The 17,711-nt window shown below is 34.8% G+C and overlaps 1 protein-coding gene across 2 annotated transcripts in view; it reads left to right on the top strand.

Annotated features, from left to right (window-relative positions):
- Positions 1-16,493, top strand: part of MIB1 (MIB E3 ubiquitin protein ligase 1) — a 131,165-nt gene extending 114,672 nt beyond the window's left edge. For both annotated transcript variants that reach the window (XM_028092533.2, XM_028092532.2), the window contains exons 16-21: positions 46-227; positions 1,871-2,063; positions 5,481-5,559; positions 9,180-9,293; positions 10,523-10,623; positions 13,917-16,493. In XM_028092533.2, coding sequence (XP_027948334.1) covers positions 46-227; positions 1,871-2,063; positions 5,481-5,559; positions 9,180-9,293; positions 10,523-10,623; positions 13,917-14,057 — 810 coding nt within the window. In that variant the 3' untranslated portion in view covers positions 14,058-16,493. The remainder of the gene's footprint in view (positions 1-45; positions 228-1,870; positions 2,064-5,480; positions 5,560-9,179; positions 9,294-10,522; positions 10,624-13,916) is intronic.
- Positions 16,494-17,711: the final 1,218 nt, after the last annotated feature.

Here is a 17,711-nt window from a genome sequence, read left to right as displayed (position 1 = left end):
CAGATTCCTAAGGGGAAAATCATGACTCTTTTCATTTGATTTCAGTTAATAATGGGACTTGGTACCCAGGGGGCGGAGAAGAAGAGTGCAGCATCAATTGCCTGTTTTTTGGCTGCCAATGGCGCTGACCTTAGCATTCGAAATAAGAAAGGTCAATCGCCGCTTGATCTCTGTCCTGATCCAAGTCTCTGCAAAGCACTGGCAAAGTGTCATAAGGAAAAAGTCAGGTTTGTATCATTTATTATCATAAAACTTAGTATTCTCTCTGTATATAGAGTACCATGTGGTTTCATAATGGAGGACTTGATTACTTGAAAATGTTTTTGTCTTTTCTCATCATCTTTGTGCTGACCCTTTTTTCCTTAAAAATTTTCCTGCAGACACTGTGTCTCTTATTTCATGTTGTATTCTCTACATAACTGAATATGACGCTTTATGCATAATAAGTGCTAAGAAACTTTTCTAAACCAGTCTGATCTTCCAGTACTCCTACATGTTAGAGAAATTTATCTATAAGAAAATGTCTTGCTGGTGAAATTGCTGTGATTAATGTTAGATGTATTTAAAATTTTAATAGACTTTTTTAGGAGAGGCAGTTTACATGCTCACCAGTAAGGTGTATCTCACACAAATGTGGTAATAATTCTAACACCCTGCATAGTGCCTGACAGGCACTCACCAAGTTATCACTGAAGAACTGAAAGAATTTGAAAGAATGAATACATGAAGGAACCAATTCCTGATGGAGTTGTCTCTAAAAATGATTTCATACTTGTCTTCTTTTCTAAAAGTAAAATATACCAGTGATTTTAATTATTATTTATAATGCAACTGATTTTCTTATTATGAGATATTGTAGACATACAAAAAGGTATATTTCATTACTTTTTTTATCCAGATGGTGCTGTGCAATTATTATTGCACTTTATATTTGGTTCTTGTCATTGATCATTTCACTAGTTTTCCCTTGATCTTTGTGTTCTCTTGCCTTTTATAATTTGGGTGTAGTGATAAATGACTTCCCTTTGGAATCCATACCTTAGAGCTGTGTTAATGGGGAAATTAATGTAATGAGGTATATACATTTAAGTGTATCCTTAAGGAACATAAAATTCTGTTACAAAATGACAGCGTGCATCTAAAAATATAGAAGGCACTATAATTACTGCAGTAATAACTTTAACACTGGTGTCTAAGATGAAACCACTTTGTGTGTGCATACATGTTCATGAGTTTCTGAAGATTGTGGTAGAAACAGAGTATCCCCTTTCCTATAGCTGTAGTTGGTCATTTTTATGTATTTCTGTGTCTTGTTTCTATATATTTATAGATGAGTTCTGTCTTTCCATAGTACAATTTTATGCTCCTTAAGGATACATTGAAAGAAATGTCAAAACAGCAGCTGCAGTGACATATTTTCCACAGTGCCCTGTCAGTTGTGGACTCTGGTGATGCTTCATTCTGTCTGTAGTTAGGGTAACTAACGTGGGCTCTAGCTAGAATTTTTGTTTTATTCCTCTGCCCTTCTCTGCTGGTTCTGTATAGATGAAACAGAGTCTGAGTGAAACTGTGTTCATGTTAAATTTTTTGTGAGTAGTGTTTTTGATTTCTTTGTTTGAAGATTCACCCTTTTCTGTTGGGTGAGCCATTCAATTTGAAATTTACATAGTATTAGAAGTACGTAAAGATGCAGAGATGTATATAAATGGAAAAATATAGTATGTTTCTTATACAGATAATTATAGCTTAATTTTCTTAACTAAAGGTGTTTTTCTGTATACTAATGATGCTCTTGATATTTTTAAAAGCATTTTAATTAATGAAGTAATATAAACTGATAGGATTGATTATAAATGTTTTCTTTTATTAGTGGTCAAGTAGGTTCTCGAAGTCCTTCTATGATCAATAATGATTCTGAAACCTTAGAAGAGTGCATGGTGTGCTCAGATATGAAGAGAGATACTCTTTTTGGCCCATGTGGACATATTGCTACCTGTTCTTTATGTTCTCCGCGAGTCAAGAAATGCCTCATCTGTAAAGAACAAGTTCAGTCCAGGACAAAGGTAATAATATTTTTAATACAGTTTTTTATCATTTTATGAAGTTCTTTCAGACTATAAATAATGATAAGATTATATGATGCCATATGTCTGTTAAATTTCGGTCTAAGAGTGATTTAAATATAAGAATGTATAATTTATATATTTATCAAGAGAGCAATTTTGAGTTTTTCTTTAAATGTAAACTGTAGAAGTTAAAAAAAATTGATCTACTATTTTGCTTTCAAAGCCTCTTATAACCTAGAGATGTATTTAATTCCATTTTCATTGTAGTTTCTTATATTTTGCACCTTTCTTGAATACATGGACCCTCATATTCATCTTTATAATAAAGATCACTTGATTTTTTTTTTTTTTGGTAGAATGTCACACATTCTGGATTTGTTTTATCATGGTGTTGTTTAATTTGTTTCTTTATCCTCTCTGTTTCCTGTAAACTGGAAGTTAGATCCAATGGCTTGATTGAGTCAGCTTAAACATTTTTGGCAAGAAATTCTCACAGATGATGCTACCTACTTTGTACTGTGTCCCACCAAGAAGCGAATAAAGTCTGATCATCATCCTGCTGTTAGTGAAGGCCAAATTCTGTATCCACTCTGAACTTTTTTATCTTGTCTGACTCTTGGCTTTTTGAGAAGTATTATTCTTTCCTTGGTTTCTGGTCTCATTCTTTTTCTGTGTAACTTAGTGCTTTATCGGAACTGTACCGTCTTATTCATTCTGGTTGTACTGAAATAACTGATTTTCCTTTTTAGTTTTTCCATATGTGTGTGTAACGTGAGCTTTAAGTTTCTTACAAATGATTTCTCTTAAGGTGAGTGGCTTAAACCAAAAGATATGTTCGGTTTTCTTTGGTTTCATTTATGGAGTTTATACTCTTATTTTCATTCCCTTTTTTTTATTCTCATTTTCCCCTGATGTTTCTTAAGCTATTCATTTACCTTCATTAATTAGAAAGGAGCTGGCACTAATTCTTATAATAAATTAGCTGGCAGTGACTTAAAAGTTGTTACCTTGCCAGTGCTTTGTACATTTTCATAGGGAACGTTCTAAGACTGGAAGACTGTTCCTTCTAAGCAACAGCTTGGGAACAAATCTGAAAGAATTTAAGCCATTTTCTTATTTTTAGATTGATCTGTATATTCTGCTGTTGTGCCTGAAACTTTTTGTGTTGGATTAAGCCCTATTTCAACAAATCTTTATTGAGCACTTGTTTTGCAGTGAAGACAGAGGTGTATATGATAATTCCCTACTAAAAAATTATAACCTGCTGGTAAACTGTGACTTAGATTTAAAGCTACTCTGCCATATAGGATGTTGTAGGTGCTTTAAGAGAGATATAAAGTGAGTTCAGAGCCTCAGGTTTACCTGCCGGAAGCAGAGTCTCAGATACAGAATAGCCCTTACTGGTCTTCTAGTCCAACTCTAGGATTCACAGTTGAAAAAACTGAAGCCCAGAGAAGTTTACTCAGAGTATCAAACACAGGTCTCTTAATCTTAAGTCCTTGTTCTTTCCCCTGTGTGATGATACAAAGACAAAATTAAAGAAGTCTTCAGAGGGAAGATTGATGGAACAGGGAGGTAGAGAGGGAGGAGTATGCCGTCATTTCGTTTTAGACCACTTTTGAATTCCAAGAATTAGTAGATTGTCAGGTTGACTTTCAGATTAAGAAATTTTCAAACCTGTAGAAAAGTACAAAAAGTAACATACCCACCAAATAAATTTGCCAGGGTAGCTGCAGAGCCTTTGAATATAAAGAAATAGTGACCCCAAGTGGTTAAAGGATAATGAACATCTTCATTAAAGATAAAGCAAATTATAAAACTAGTATTTAGAGGAAGGGGGAATAAACAAGCTTTGTCTCTTTAGCAGTTAAAGAAATGTAAATTAAAAATTATGAATTGCCATTAACCGTTCCTATCAAATTAGCATAAATTTTAAAAATACTAGCCAGGAAAGTGGAAAATGGACACTCTCTTAAAACACTGCTGGAGGTTGAATAAATGGATTCATGTTTTTGAGAGACCATCCTGACAATATTTATGAGCCTTTACAATAAACATGCTCTTATTTAGTAATTCCATTCTTGGGAATATAACCTGAGGAAAAAACTCCAAAGGGGAAAAAAAGTTAAGGCTACAAAGATTTTTTTCACTTATATATTAGGGGATTTGGTAAGTAAATGATTGCTTAATCAATTTGCTAGATTATTTTAAACTCTTTATGAACAATTCAGATGTATAAACAGTTGCAGTGGAAATCTTTTAAAGAAATAGCACATCATTATATAGGGAAGAAAAGAGAATTTATCATGCATTGGACACTGACATTATATTAGGCATTGAACTAAACACTCCAGGCATAATATCTGATCTGCCCTTTACTACCCTGTGAAGAAAGGTTGTTCTTTATCATTCAGATAAAAAGAGCTGTGGCTCAACAATGTTAGATAATTTGTAATTATTGGAGCTGCAGTTTGAATCCAGGAATATAAAGGTCTCGACCCACCATGTCTTACTGCTTTCCCCTCTTACTCAACTACAGAAATTCTATGTACATAGCAAGGTATAAGTTGGGAGAGTCCATAGAGAGCATGTGTGCAATATTTGGTCAGTTAAGTGAAGTTATAGGTGACTGGTGGTCATCATTTTTGGACAGTAATATTAAGTGGCACAGATACGGGTAAATGTGAATGTGTGTCAGAAGAGAGGAGAACAGATGATAGATGGATGCAAAGCAAGGGCAGTGGGATGGGTGGGGGTGGAAAAGCCAAGAGCCAGGTTAAGAAGTAGCTACGCACTCAAAACTCAGATCAAGTGGAGATGAAGAGGAGGTAAAATTAAGGGAAATTATGTATAGGTTGTGGAAGACTTGTGGCTTTAGAGATTAGGGAGAAAGAATAGCCCAAAGCCTTGAGCTCCCCACCAGTGTAGGGGAACTGACCAAGTCCTGGAAAAGTTCCTCTGATGTGGATAAACAGAAAAATTCCACTTGGGCTCTAGCAATCTACTAATCTGGCTGGGTTTTTATTAATATTAGAAATCTAGTTTATCTTATATTTATTTTTATACTTACTTGTTTTTAAAATTTTTCTGTCACAAAGTACTTTTTGAAAAAAAATTAAAGTCTATTTTGGTCTTCCTGACCACAGAGGAAATGGAGTTTTTTTTTAAATCATTCTTTGGGACAGGTAGGGAGACTAATATGGTAGTAGAACCTGTGAAGGGCCAGGGTATATAAAGGTAAAAAAAAAATGAGTAACCAAGAGAGTAGAGAACAGAGGAGGAGTGCATATTAAGTTTCCTGTGCTGGGAGTGTTGCCTTATAGAGGAAATACGCTTGGATACAAAAGGAACTGTTAGAGTTAGGAGATTTATCTATAGATGTTCACACTTGTGCTGTAACCTCTTTTTTTGTAGATTGAAGAATGTGTGGTATGCTCTGACAAGAAAGCAGCTGTTCTTTTTCAGCCTTGTGGACACATGTGTGCTTGTGAGAGTAAGTAGCCTCTACAAAACTGACTCAGTGTTTTTATAAAAATAGAAAATAAAACAAATTATAGCTGGAGGGTTTTTTTTTTTCAATAACCCATGAACAAAAACATTGGTGGCCCTCTCTAGTACCTTCCATTTCTTCTGTACTATGTATAATGTCACCTATGTCCCTCCTTGCTCCTGAGTATTAAAGACAGAATAAGTTATGTTCTACCAACTCACATTTTAATTCATTTGTATCAGCACAAAATGATCTCTTCTCACACACAATAGAAATTTATTTCCAAAAATGACTTTTGAAACATTTAGTCTAGCCCTTTTTACATAATAAAATCAGCACATCTTCATTCGTCTTCACCTTGATATTGCCTCTCCTGCATACTTTCCCCACTACTGAACCACCCACAGCAACCATTTGGGGCTATAATGTCTGGCCTTCTTAACCTTTCTTAATCTTTATGTCAAAAGAGCTTATAGGACTTTCTGGGAGAATATATTAAAGTTCAAGTGATGTTTTAAATATTTCTTAAACATATTCCTTCAAAGGCCTTTGCTTTTTATACCTCCCCTTGTTCTTTTCAAATTCATGTACTGTTCAACATTCTCCTCTTCCTTTGTTTTCATTTGTCAGTGAAGGGTTTTAAGCAAGTTTAACAACTTACACCTTACTTAAATGGGCTCAAGATAAAGCATGATGTTTCCTATTTTAAATTGTTCAAGGGGCACCTGGGTGGCTCAGTTGGTTAAGCGTCTGCCTTCAGCTCAGGTCATGATCTTGGGGTTCTGCTCGGTGGGGAGGCTCCCTGCTCACTGGGGAGTCTGCTTCTCTCTTACCCTGTGTCCCTCCCCCCAACTCCCCGCTCATGCTCTCTCTCTCAAATAAAATTTTTTTCTGACTTATTTTTAATTTTTTATTGTTATGTTAATCACCATACATTACATCATTAGTTTTTGATGTAGTGTTCCATGATTCATTGTTTGTGCATAACACCCAGCGTTCCATTCAATACATGCCCTCTTTAATACCCATCACCAGGCTAACCCATCCCTCCACCCCCCTCCCCTCTAGAACCCTCAGTTTGTTTTTCAGAATCCATCGTCTCTCATGGTTCATCTCCCCCTCCAACTTCAAATAAAATTAAAAAAAAAATAGTTCAGTCAGTAGGTACTGATTTTCAATATAATATCTAATACACAAATTGTATGATAGATTAATCTCACTGGCATAGATTTGCTTTAAGCCTTGGTGGTTTTTCATTCTGATAGGCAGCTCATTGACTAAAGAAAGGATCAAGGTTTCCTCCTGTAACATTCTCCTCAAGTAATTGTTTTTGTTTTCCAAAGACTAGTATAATGGCTATTACCAACTGTAAGAGGGCTTGTGGATTTCTGATTTAAGTAAAAAGAGCTCAGGTTACTTAAGTTTCCATGGTCTAGGGGCTAGCAAACTTTTTCTGTAAAGGGTCAAATAATAAATATTTTTGACTCTGTGGGCCATGTGGTTTCTGTAGTAACTACTTAAAACTCTTTCCTATTACTTACCTATGCCATTATAGTGCAAAAACCACCATAGACAATATGTCTACGAATAGGCAGGATTGATTTCATTAACACTTTATTTACAAAAACAGGTACCTGGGGGCGCCTGGGTGGCTCACTCTGTTAAGCATCTGACTCTTGATCTCAGTTCAGGTCTTGATCTGAGGATTGTGAGATCAAGGACTGCACATTGGGTGTGGAGCCTACGTTTAAAAAAAAAAAAATGTGAGCAAAAACAGGCACCTGGTTGGGTTTGGCCTGGAGGCTTAGTTTGCTGACCTCTGTCCTGGACCTACAGAGACTTGAAAGCTGGTTATAATGAGTAGTTGATAATACAGATTTTCAAGCCTTACTGCAGTACTTTCTCCAGAGTTTCCCAAAGTTTTTACATTGTTTTTGCATTCACATGTAACAAGAGTAGCAGCTAACTTTTATTAAGCTTTTACCTCCGACCAGACATTTTTTTTTTTTAAGGGAGAGAGAGAGCGTGAGCACCAGGGGAGGGGCAGAGGGAAAGAGAGAATCTTAAGCAGTCTCCACACCTAGCACGGAGCTGGACGTGGGGCTTGATCTCACGACCCTGAGATCATGACCTGAGTCAAAATCAAGATTCGGACCCTTAACCCACTGAGCCACCCAGGTGCCCCAGACATTTTAGTCTCTTTTAGAGTGTTGCCTCATTTATCTTCACAACAACCCTCAGAAGTAGATTGTTTTCTCCATCGTACAGACACATTGTTAAGCATTTATTTGCTAGGGAGGATGAAATTGAGGTGGAAAATGCCTCTCTCTCAAGGAATGGACAGTGAAGCACTTAGTCCATTACCTACATCCCAGTAATATTAAGCAGAGTATTGGAACCTTGACGAGTATAAAATAGTGCCTTGACAGGCCAGAAGAAGGAGAGATTGTATCTGTTTTGGAGGGAAGGAAGAAACATTTTATAGAAGCAGTGTAACAACCTAACTTAATAATTAAAAGAATTTGAGATATTTGTGGTTATATATTATACAGTGAGACACTTAAATTAATCCTTTAAATTTAAGAAAAAATCTGCCCTCAGATTTAAGACAAATCCCAAATGCGATTTCTACTAGCATTAGCTCCTACCTAGTGCATCATGCATAAGCCAGCATCAGGCCCATCTCTGTTTAGGCCTTGACATGAGGTCGGCCTTGATAACCCTTCTCTGTCCACTGGCATAAGTACCATTAGGAGTATGTGCCCTGTCTTGTCCACGTCAGTGGTTTTGTGCTTTGTTAAGTTTAGTGCCTGATCATAAATTATCCCTGGATATCTGTCACAATTGTCATTTATTTTCCATGTTTTTGAAATGATAAAGACACTTGGTACATAGACTAAGATATGGAGTATACTTTCATAGTAAATGCTAATGGGAAAGGATATATTGAAGAGCTGTATGTTATTTTGTAATTAATTAACAACTTTAGATGTAGAATTAACAATCCACAACCTGTAATTGTGCCTAGGCATTTCTTCTTTGGGATGGGAGAGCATTCCTCTGATATATAAATATTAGAAAGTCCATTATGACACCTATCTGATGTTTTCTTGACTGCTATATTAGAAAAGTAGTTACTAAACAGTGTCCTTATTATAGTACATCAGTTTGCTAGAAAGAGAAGGAAGAGAATTCTTCAGCATATTTTAGGAATTTTAAGGATAAGCTATTTACAATAGAAAGTACATTTAGAAAATTTTGAGTAACCTTTTAATTCTATATTAGTTGAAACTTATGAAAAGTATATTTCTCCTTTATTCTCAAGCCTTAAGATCTTGAAATATTTTTAATTAAAAAAAAAAACAGAAAAATCCCTTTCACAATTTATTCTACTGTATTAGAAAACGTCATTATTTTCATAACAATGGGCTCTCTCTTCTAGAGGCTGCCTATGGAGAATACACATTCATAGGTCGATAACATTTTAAGAAGGTAGAATCGTGTATTCATAGAACTTTAATGTTTATTTCAGTGTGCGATTTAAGTTATAAAAATGAGCAGAGAAGGGCAATCCTCTTGTTTGTGTTGTCTCTTGTGAGAAGTATCCGATTGCTCTTTTGCAGACTGCGCTAGTCTGATGAAGAAGTGTGTGCAGTGTCGGGCAGTAGTTGAACGAAGAGTGCCTTTCATTATGTGTTGTGGAGGGAAAAGTTCCGAAGATGCCACTGATGACAGCTGTGAGTGTATTTTTTTGAGCTTTTCTTACTTTGTTTTCTTGTTGGGACTTGAAAGTGCTGAAGATCTCGTCTCATATGTAGTAAAGCATAGGGTATGTGACCCAAATCTACAGAGGAACAGGTGGGATTTGCTCTTGTTACAGGAAACTTGAAATTATATTTTTCTAGCTTACACTAGGATTATAGAACTTGAAGCATTTGCCTTTTAAGAAACCTCCATGTATGACATAAAGAAAATTGTTGTACTCTTGCTTAAAGAAACAGCATATTACAAATTATTTTTTCAGTTACGCAAGTATTAACACCTCATTCCTTTATGTAGCAGGTTTTACCTAATGCATGTCAGTATTTTACAGAATAGTATTTATTTGGGACAGAGTAACTGTAGATAATACTGAAGTATAACTCAGTGATGAAGTGGAAAGATGAAAAGTAAATGATTTACTTTCAACTTTTTTAATCCTATAGCTGTATAAAATATTTTTCATCTTTGCACTAGATATAAGCTTAGATGGTATCTTTGATTTCTTTGCTCTGTGTACACATGAGGAAGAACATTAGTGTTACCATTTTTGCCCAGGGCTTTTTGTCTTTATCACCAATAGAGTAGAATAAAAATCCCAGGGACAAATAAACTAGAGTTAAAAGAGTAAAAATCCAGAGAGTAGTAAAAGTTGACATAAAAAATTTCCCTCCGTTTAGCAGACGCAGTGATCACAGCTTTTAGTTTATGGAGTTCCTCATCTTGGATCAGTAACGAGGGTTGGGCAGAGAGGAAGGAGCCTAGGTTTTTGTGTATTCTCATAAACATCATCTAAGAGACTATGATTATTGCTGCCAAAACTGGCTAAAAAGTGCTGTGCTGCCTACATTCTTGGGTTCGTACAATGCAGGAGCAGAGAAAACAAGCATAAAATGTATTTGTGAGCTTGCCAAAGGAAGCAAGTAGTACCTCGGAAAACCTAAAAGTCTGTGTGTAGATTGTTGTCTAGCCGAGTTAAATATAATTAGAAGATAATGTGCAAAACTATTTCTTTCTGAAGATTATAAATGAAGGAGTATAATACGAATGTTACTGCTATGTCTGTTGTCCATGAATGAGAAAAATTTTTAAAGAGGATTCTAGTAGTAGTCTTGCATTTTTAATAAAGCCATAGTAATTTTAGAAATGAAAAGTCATTATTATGTCAAAACAATCATAACATTAAAATATTTTATTTACATTATAGCAAGTGGAAATATTCCAGTGTTACAAAAGGACAAGGATAATACCAATGTCAATGCAGACGTGCAAAAGTTGCAACAGCAGTTACAGGACATTAAAGAGCAGGTAATAATGATTTCTTTTTGGTAAATGATGATTCCAAGAATGGCATTTAATATTTTTCTATAAGACTACTAGTGTTTTGTGTAGTAATCGTGGTTCATATTAGGGTATCAATTGTAGTATTTGAATATTTGCAAAAGGTAATATTCAAAGATCTTATCAGGCACTTTCCAAAATAAACACACGGATGACCAATTAAACATGAAAAATGCTCAACCAGGTTAGTAATCAAGAAATGAAAATTAGGGCGCCTGGCTGGCTCAGTCAGTAGAGCATGTGACTCTTGATCTCGGGGTCGTGAGTTTGGGCCCCGCTTTGGGCATAGCACTTACATTAAAAAAAGAAGAAATGAAAATTAAAACTACAGTTTGGTGCCTTTTCCCACCTACCTGACTGCATGGAAAACTCAGTGTTAGAATATGTAGCAGCCGTAACTCACATACTACTGATGGGAATATAAATTAGTAAAAATACTTTGGAAAAGTTTGTCGTCATAATCATATAACTAAACAGGATATTGTTTGGGGATGCAAACTAGGAAAAAATTGTACAGATGTTGTTTAAAACCAGGGGTAGTGGTTTTCTTGGCTGGGGTGACCAGAAGGGAGCACAAGGGACGTTTCTTTATAGGGAAATATATAAAGTGCCAATTACATACATCTGATCAGTTTGTGAACTTTTATCGAACTGTACATTTACGATTTGTACACATTTCTGTATAGATGTGATACTTAGGTAGAAAGTAGAATATATATTCTCTCTCACTCCCTCACACACCATAAAGAAAAGCAAAAGAAAGAAAAATGCAATATTTAGAACAGTAGGTATCAGTGAGGGGTAGATGGAAAGGATTTGGGAGGATGTATGGAGCGGCTTCAAAAGAAAGGATAGCATTCCATCCTTTAAACTTGTTCTTCATATCTTATACATGCCAACAGAAGTACTCTTTTATCTACTCCATATTTAATAGCAGCAACAGTAAAATAAAGAAGTTAGTTAAAACTTATTACATATGTGGTAAGTAAGAAAGTCTTTCCGCCACACACCCTCCCCTTTATCATTTGACCCAGCAATTAAATAGGATCCAAAGGATTGAGAAGCAGAGGGTGTTATTTCTTTAGTTTGGGTATCACATCAGTGTTGCCGTGCAGTTGTTAATCATCACTCTTGTCTTTTCTGTTGATTTTATAAAAAAGTAACATAGTCAATAAATAATGAGTCAGAATAACTGATGACCTTTGTGATACAGTAATATGGTAGCTACGGTAATTTAGAATTAAACATATATAGTTACTAGGAATTTAAACACCCATCTGAAAAGATGAAAACTCTATTACTAAGCTAGTTTTTCTTTTGAAATCTCGCACCTAGTAACACCACTTACTGTATAGCGAATAAGTAAAGATAAACATAGATTTGCCAGTTCTTATGTAGGAACATAAAAATAGGAATATATTTAGCTCATTCTAATATAAAATAGAACATTTCAAAAATCTTGAAGCTCCTTAGAATCTCCTTTCCTTTCCCATAAGACACTTATAGAAAGGTAAACTGATTTTTGAATATGTCTTCTCTGAAAAGCATTTCATCTCCTAATGGTGAATTAAAATTGTTCTTAAAATGAATAATGGCACTTTTTGAGCTCTATTATGTATCCTTAAAAATTCAGCTTTACCTTTATCCAAGTTTAGCACTCCAAAGAAGTTTCTTCTCCCTTAAATAATCTTCATAACCATATTGCATCACTAAAATATTTAAACAGTTACAGGAAAATTCATTTTCTGAGGATTGATGGATGGGATTTCTTGTAGGGACCCCTTCAAGGTTACCAAGACAAAGAAGCTGAATAACCCTTTAAAAAAAATTTTTTTAAGGATTTTTTAAATTTATTTATTAGAGAGAGAGAGCATAAGCAGGGGAAGCAGCAGGCAGAGCAAGAAACAGGCTCCCCAATGAGGAGGGAGCCCGATGCAGGACTCTATCCCAGGACCCTGGGATCATGACCCATGCCAAAGGCAGACACTTAACCAACTGAGCCACCCAGACGCCCCTCCTTTTTAAATTTTAAATCTCCAGTCTTTCTGTTACCCCAATGTAATTTCATGTGGTATTAAGATATATTAATCTCAAAGTAACTTAACCTAGGCTGTGCAGATGTGTTTACTTTTGGAAATAAGAGTTATTAATTGACTGCATATAACTCTTGAAAATTTAAGGGAAAAGAAACTATTTTAATGGCACTAAAAGGCTGGTTTGGCTTTTTAAAATTAAAAAAATATATAATTTTCTACAACTTGGTTTCTCAAACTTTAAGATAGATAAATGTGAAAATTTTCTTCAGGAGGCTGTGGTTAACAATTTAGATTACATTTCCTTCCCCCTCCCTACCACAATGATCCCTGGTATAGTCGAAGTTGGTAACAACATTTTCATATAGGCCTTAGGCCTAGTTTATTAATCTAGACATTCTGTTTTAGTTATTTCATTTCTGTGTAATTTGGGAAAAGATATAATTCAGAATGAAGTATTGTGATATATTAAGGTAAAATATATTTTTATAAAGTGTAAAATGTGTTTTTGTGAATGAATATCTGCTTTCCTAGAGTGTTTTCACAAAAGTATACCTAACATACTTCTAAATTTTTCTGAGTTAATGAAGTTACATTTATTAGTATGTAACTAAAGCTAATTGTTTTTAACCTAAGGGGATTCTACATTGATAGTAATCCAGTGAAGCATGTTTCAGAGCAAGAGCTCGGCCACAGAACCCCAGTTCACATTGTGGCCTGCTGTGGGGAAGTGTTTAGCGCCATGAAGCCTCAGTTTCCTCGTTTTTAAAGTGGGAGCGATAATAGGGCTGAGATTGTGTCATAGCGTGTGGCGTGTATTTTTAGGGACATCGCTACGCTGCTCCCCCTCTCCAATAGGCCTGATAGATTGTCATGTTTTCATAAAAGACCAGCATAGTACCCAGAGTTGGGGAATCTGACTCAGACTGAATGTGGCTATTTTTATCCTTTTCCTGTTAGATTTTGGCATTTGCATTTTTTGTTTTATATAGTATTTATTTTAGGTTGTGCATTTGATACAGTCCTGACAGTACAACCAGTATTTCTGTTTTATAGGGATGACATTTTAACTGTTTAAAATTTTTAAAATTAAAAAAAATTTTTAAAATTTTAGAGCAACAAAAGATTGAAACAGCAAAAGAAAATGATGTTACAAAGTTGTTACATGTTACAGTTTCAAAATGTAAAATGTCTCAGCATTTACTACTTTGTTATCTCACATTCCAGACCATGTGCCCTGTGTGTTTGGATCGTCTGAAGAATATGATTTTCCTCTGTGGCCATGGAACGTGCCAGCTCTGTGGAGACCGAATGAGTGAATGTCCTATTTGTCGCAAGGCTATTGAACGAAGGATTCTTTTGTATTAATTAAGAAACTCTGTTTTCTTAGCTGAAGTATTTGGTCATGAGCTCTTAGTAATCTGTTAAGCTAGGTGGAGGTTCTAATGAATTAATTTTTAATATCATAGTTTCTTTCCTAGAGTGTGATTAGACTGTAAATGTGCCAGAACAAAAAACCTCTACAAGACGGTGTTTGAAGTTATGTTTTTTGTTTTTGTTTCTTTTAATTTGAAACATAAATCCATGTAATTCATAGGTAATTTACTTGTCACTTCTAAGGGGAAAATCCCTTAAGGATCTGTTATTTTTGTTGTTATTGCATCTTTTCTTATAGTTTATAAATTGTTAGACCTCGAGAAATGTAGTTCCTTATGATCAGCTATCCTTCAGTTTATCATGATTTTACACATTGGGTTGACACAGGTACTCAGACCAGTCATGCATCAAATGAACGGGACAAGTCAAACCATTAGGTCACATGTGTTAAATGACAAAATTATAATACGTTTTACATAGTTAATACTGAAGAGAGGATTATCTTTTTAAGATAAAAAGTTTTGCAAATGATTGATTCTGAATTCTTAAATGGAAGCATGGAATGAGAGAGTAGTGACTTTGCATTTAGCTTAATTTCTAGATTTAAAAGGAAGATTGTTTAACTTGAATCAAATTTCCAGTTTCATGATGATTGACATGAAAAGGAAAAACAAGCAATCATAGTGGGGAACAGAAGTGGGGGAAGTGGCCAATAAATGAGTACCTATTAACTGACCGTTAACAGTTGCCTTTCATATATATTAATCTATACACTGTTCTTTTTACCAGCCTTTAAAAAAAAAAAAGTCTGTGAAAAGTGTACCTCAGTTTTCCCTGTGGTTACTTATCCAGGCTTGATCTGACCAGTGAAATAATGTTGCCCTTTTTGGGCTTCTGAGGTTCCATGTAGCTTTTCTCATGTACTGAATAGTACCCCAGTGATCTGAGAAGGATAACGCATTGTCCCAAGGCAGCAATCTTTTTCTTGTCCGTATCTGCTTAATTCTGATAGTGATACTGGTTCTATCTTCACCATAACACCTACTTCCATTTTCTTTCAGTTGCTAAGGTTTGTTGTAAAGAAAACACTCTCTTTATACCTACAGGTGAAGATATTATTTAAATTGCCAACAGTATCCAAGACATAGTAAGTAACCTAATAATAAATACTTACTTTAGAAAGAGTGACCAGGACATTTACAGAAATATGTCTAATTACCTGTAGTTTTTTGTTTTTTTGTTTTTTTCACTCTGATTCTAGAGCATCTGGTCATTTTCCCTCCTTTGAATGAGTAGTCTTACTCTGTCTAGGATGAATCTACATATAAATAAGTGTTTTGGGGTCATTGCTGCTAGATTATAAAAATATCAGCTGTTTACAGTGGTATCTACTATATACTGTGTATAAGCTTATTCCTAAGGCTGTAGTTATCTGGTAGTTTTTTTCCTTTCTTTAATTCTGGTTCTTCTTTCTTTTTGTTTGTTTTTTGGGGGGGTTTTTTTTGAGGGTTTTTTTTGTTGTTATGACAACTAAATTTAAGAATATTCCTGGCAATTTAACGGCTGCTGCCTTTGCAAGTCCTGGTGAAAACAGTAGTGAGCTTTGCTGGCTGATTTTGTAGTGTTGGTAATTCTATATCTGTGTTTAGCTAAATAACTTAGGATTTAGAACAGTAAAATTTTTATAAATTTTAAATTTGAAAATTTATATAGATTCAGTTATCTAATAAAAGGGCCACTGAGGCTATTTTTTAAGCCATATTTTAAAGTTATAGGGAGAACATCTGACATGATGTTCACTTAAATAGATTATTTTCTTTCAGATTTGAAAATAGTGAAAGTCGGGATTTTTTTTCTTCCATGCCATAGGCTGCCCATCTCTTTTCCACTAGATCAGCTGGAGAGGAGGAAACACCTGGCTGACTTGTGCATGGTTTGGCCACCCAGTAAATTCTGTAGTCTAGAGCTCTGCTTTACTTAAATCCTTTTTGTCTTTGGAGCTTGCAGTGCTTAAACTTACATCCCTAAAAGGCAATTTCATTTTCCAGACTAGTTTATTTCTTCTACATTAAAAATACAATAAAACACAAACTATTACAAAAAGTCATAAGGTCACTATGATTATAATGCTGTATACTTGTGGATTTTTCTTTGTACCACTTTGAAATCTGTTTAATGAATAGAAGGTGTTTCTCTGTTCATGTTTTCAAGCATCTGAAAAATTATTTTAAATTTATTTTGTGTTTGTGAGCAAGAGTAAGATTAAGAACCGAGTTGTTTAAGTGACTTCCTTCTAATTCTGTGAAATTGCTACCTCTTAATGTCTCTCAGCAGCACTTTCCCAGTTAGATATGGTTCCTTCTCATCATCATGTGCCTCAGAAGAGTTTTTACTTTTCCTAGAATCATTAAAAAAACATAACAGACATTCATTCAAAAATTTATTGGGCCTCAGGGGCTAGATACACAACATTGAAAAAAATGGTCAGCATCTTAGCACACACAGAATCTATCATGCAGCAGTTATACATTTGAAGAAATCGGTAGTCAAGAAGGGATCCAAAGGTACTAATAACATTTCTTCCTAATGTTTCAGAAGAGTTGTCATTTGGATTCCCTCTCTGTACCCCCTCACTCCTACCACATTTTCTCCTCTGAGACTAAGCTTTGTTGCCTGAAACACACAGAACTTACCAGATGGTGCTATTCTACTCGTTTTGGTTCACATAATTTAACATTCTTACTGCTTATACTATATATGTATTTAATTTTGTTGGGAGGCAGAAGGCTTTTCAAGAGATCATTTTGTGTTAGTGTAGGAATAGTATATTAGACAAATGTTTAGTTTAGCTGGCCAAATCATAATTAGACAAGATGTTTGTAATTTTAAACATTGCAAATTGACCAGCTAGTTACTGAGACATAAAATTAATTGATGATGTTGAAAATAGCATTCTTAAATTTGTATCTTTGATGGCTTTAGCCTGTAAGAGCATTTTAGCATATTGAAATGCATGCTGCTTAAGATTTGTCCAATTCAAATTTCAAAGCTTGCTGGGTCATGTTCTTGTTTATTAGGAATTTTGGGCCCTTTTTGACTAGGAGTTAGTTACGCTTATGAACCAAGAGACTTAGTGATGTGGTAGGATAGGGAAACAGTAAGGAATTGCAACAAGAAAGAAAGAAAAGTCAGTGTTTGAATTTAGAGAAAAAAGGGGTTTAAGAAAATCATGTAGATTTCATCAAAGCTGTAAGCAGAGTATACTTGATTGAATGATAAAAAAAGACCCTTCAACCAGTTTTTAGTGTCGTTTAATTGACAATTGCTTTGTAAACTATATGGTTTAATACATCTGGCTTTAAAAAAAGTCCAAAGGAAAAGCACCTATCCTGTCAGAGTCTCTAAAATGATACAGTAATAATTTGTGTAAAAATTGAATTTTTGGAATAGAATTTTTTTTGCATTTTTTTATTGTAAAAACACTTAACATGAAATTTACCATCTTTAAGTGTACAGGTCGGTAGTGTTAAGTATATTCATGTTATTAAATGGCTATCCAGAACTTTCTCGCCTTGCAGAACTGAAACTCTATTATACACATTGAACAACTCCCTTTCTCCCCCCAGTGGAACAGAATTTTGATTA

Source organism: Eumetopias jubatus, unplaced genomic scaffold (assembly GCF_037043125.1).
Source record: "Eumetopias jubatus isolate StellerSeaLion01/CBP00866 unplaced genomic scaffold, mEumJub1_p1.0 scaffold_16, whole genome shotgun sequence".
NCBI lineage: Eukaryota > Metazoa > Chordata > Mammalia > Carnivora > Otariidae > Eumetopias > Eumetopias jubatus.
The sequence above is the reverse complement of the archived record's forward strand: the minus strand, read 5'-3'. Positions and strand labels throughout refer to the sequence as shown.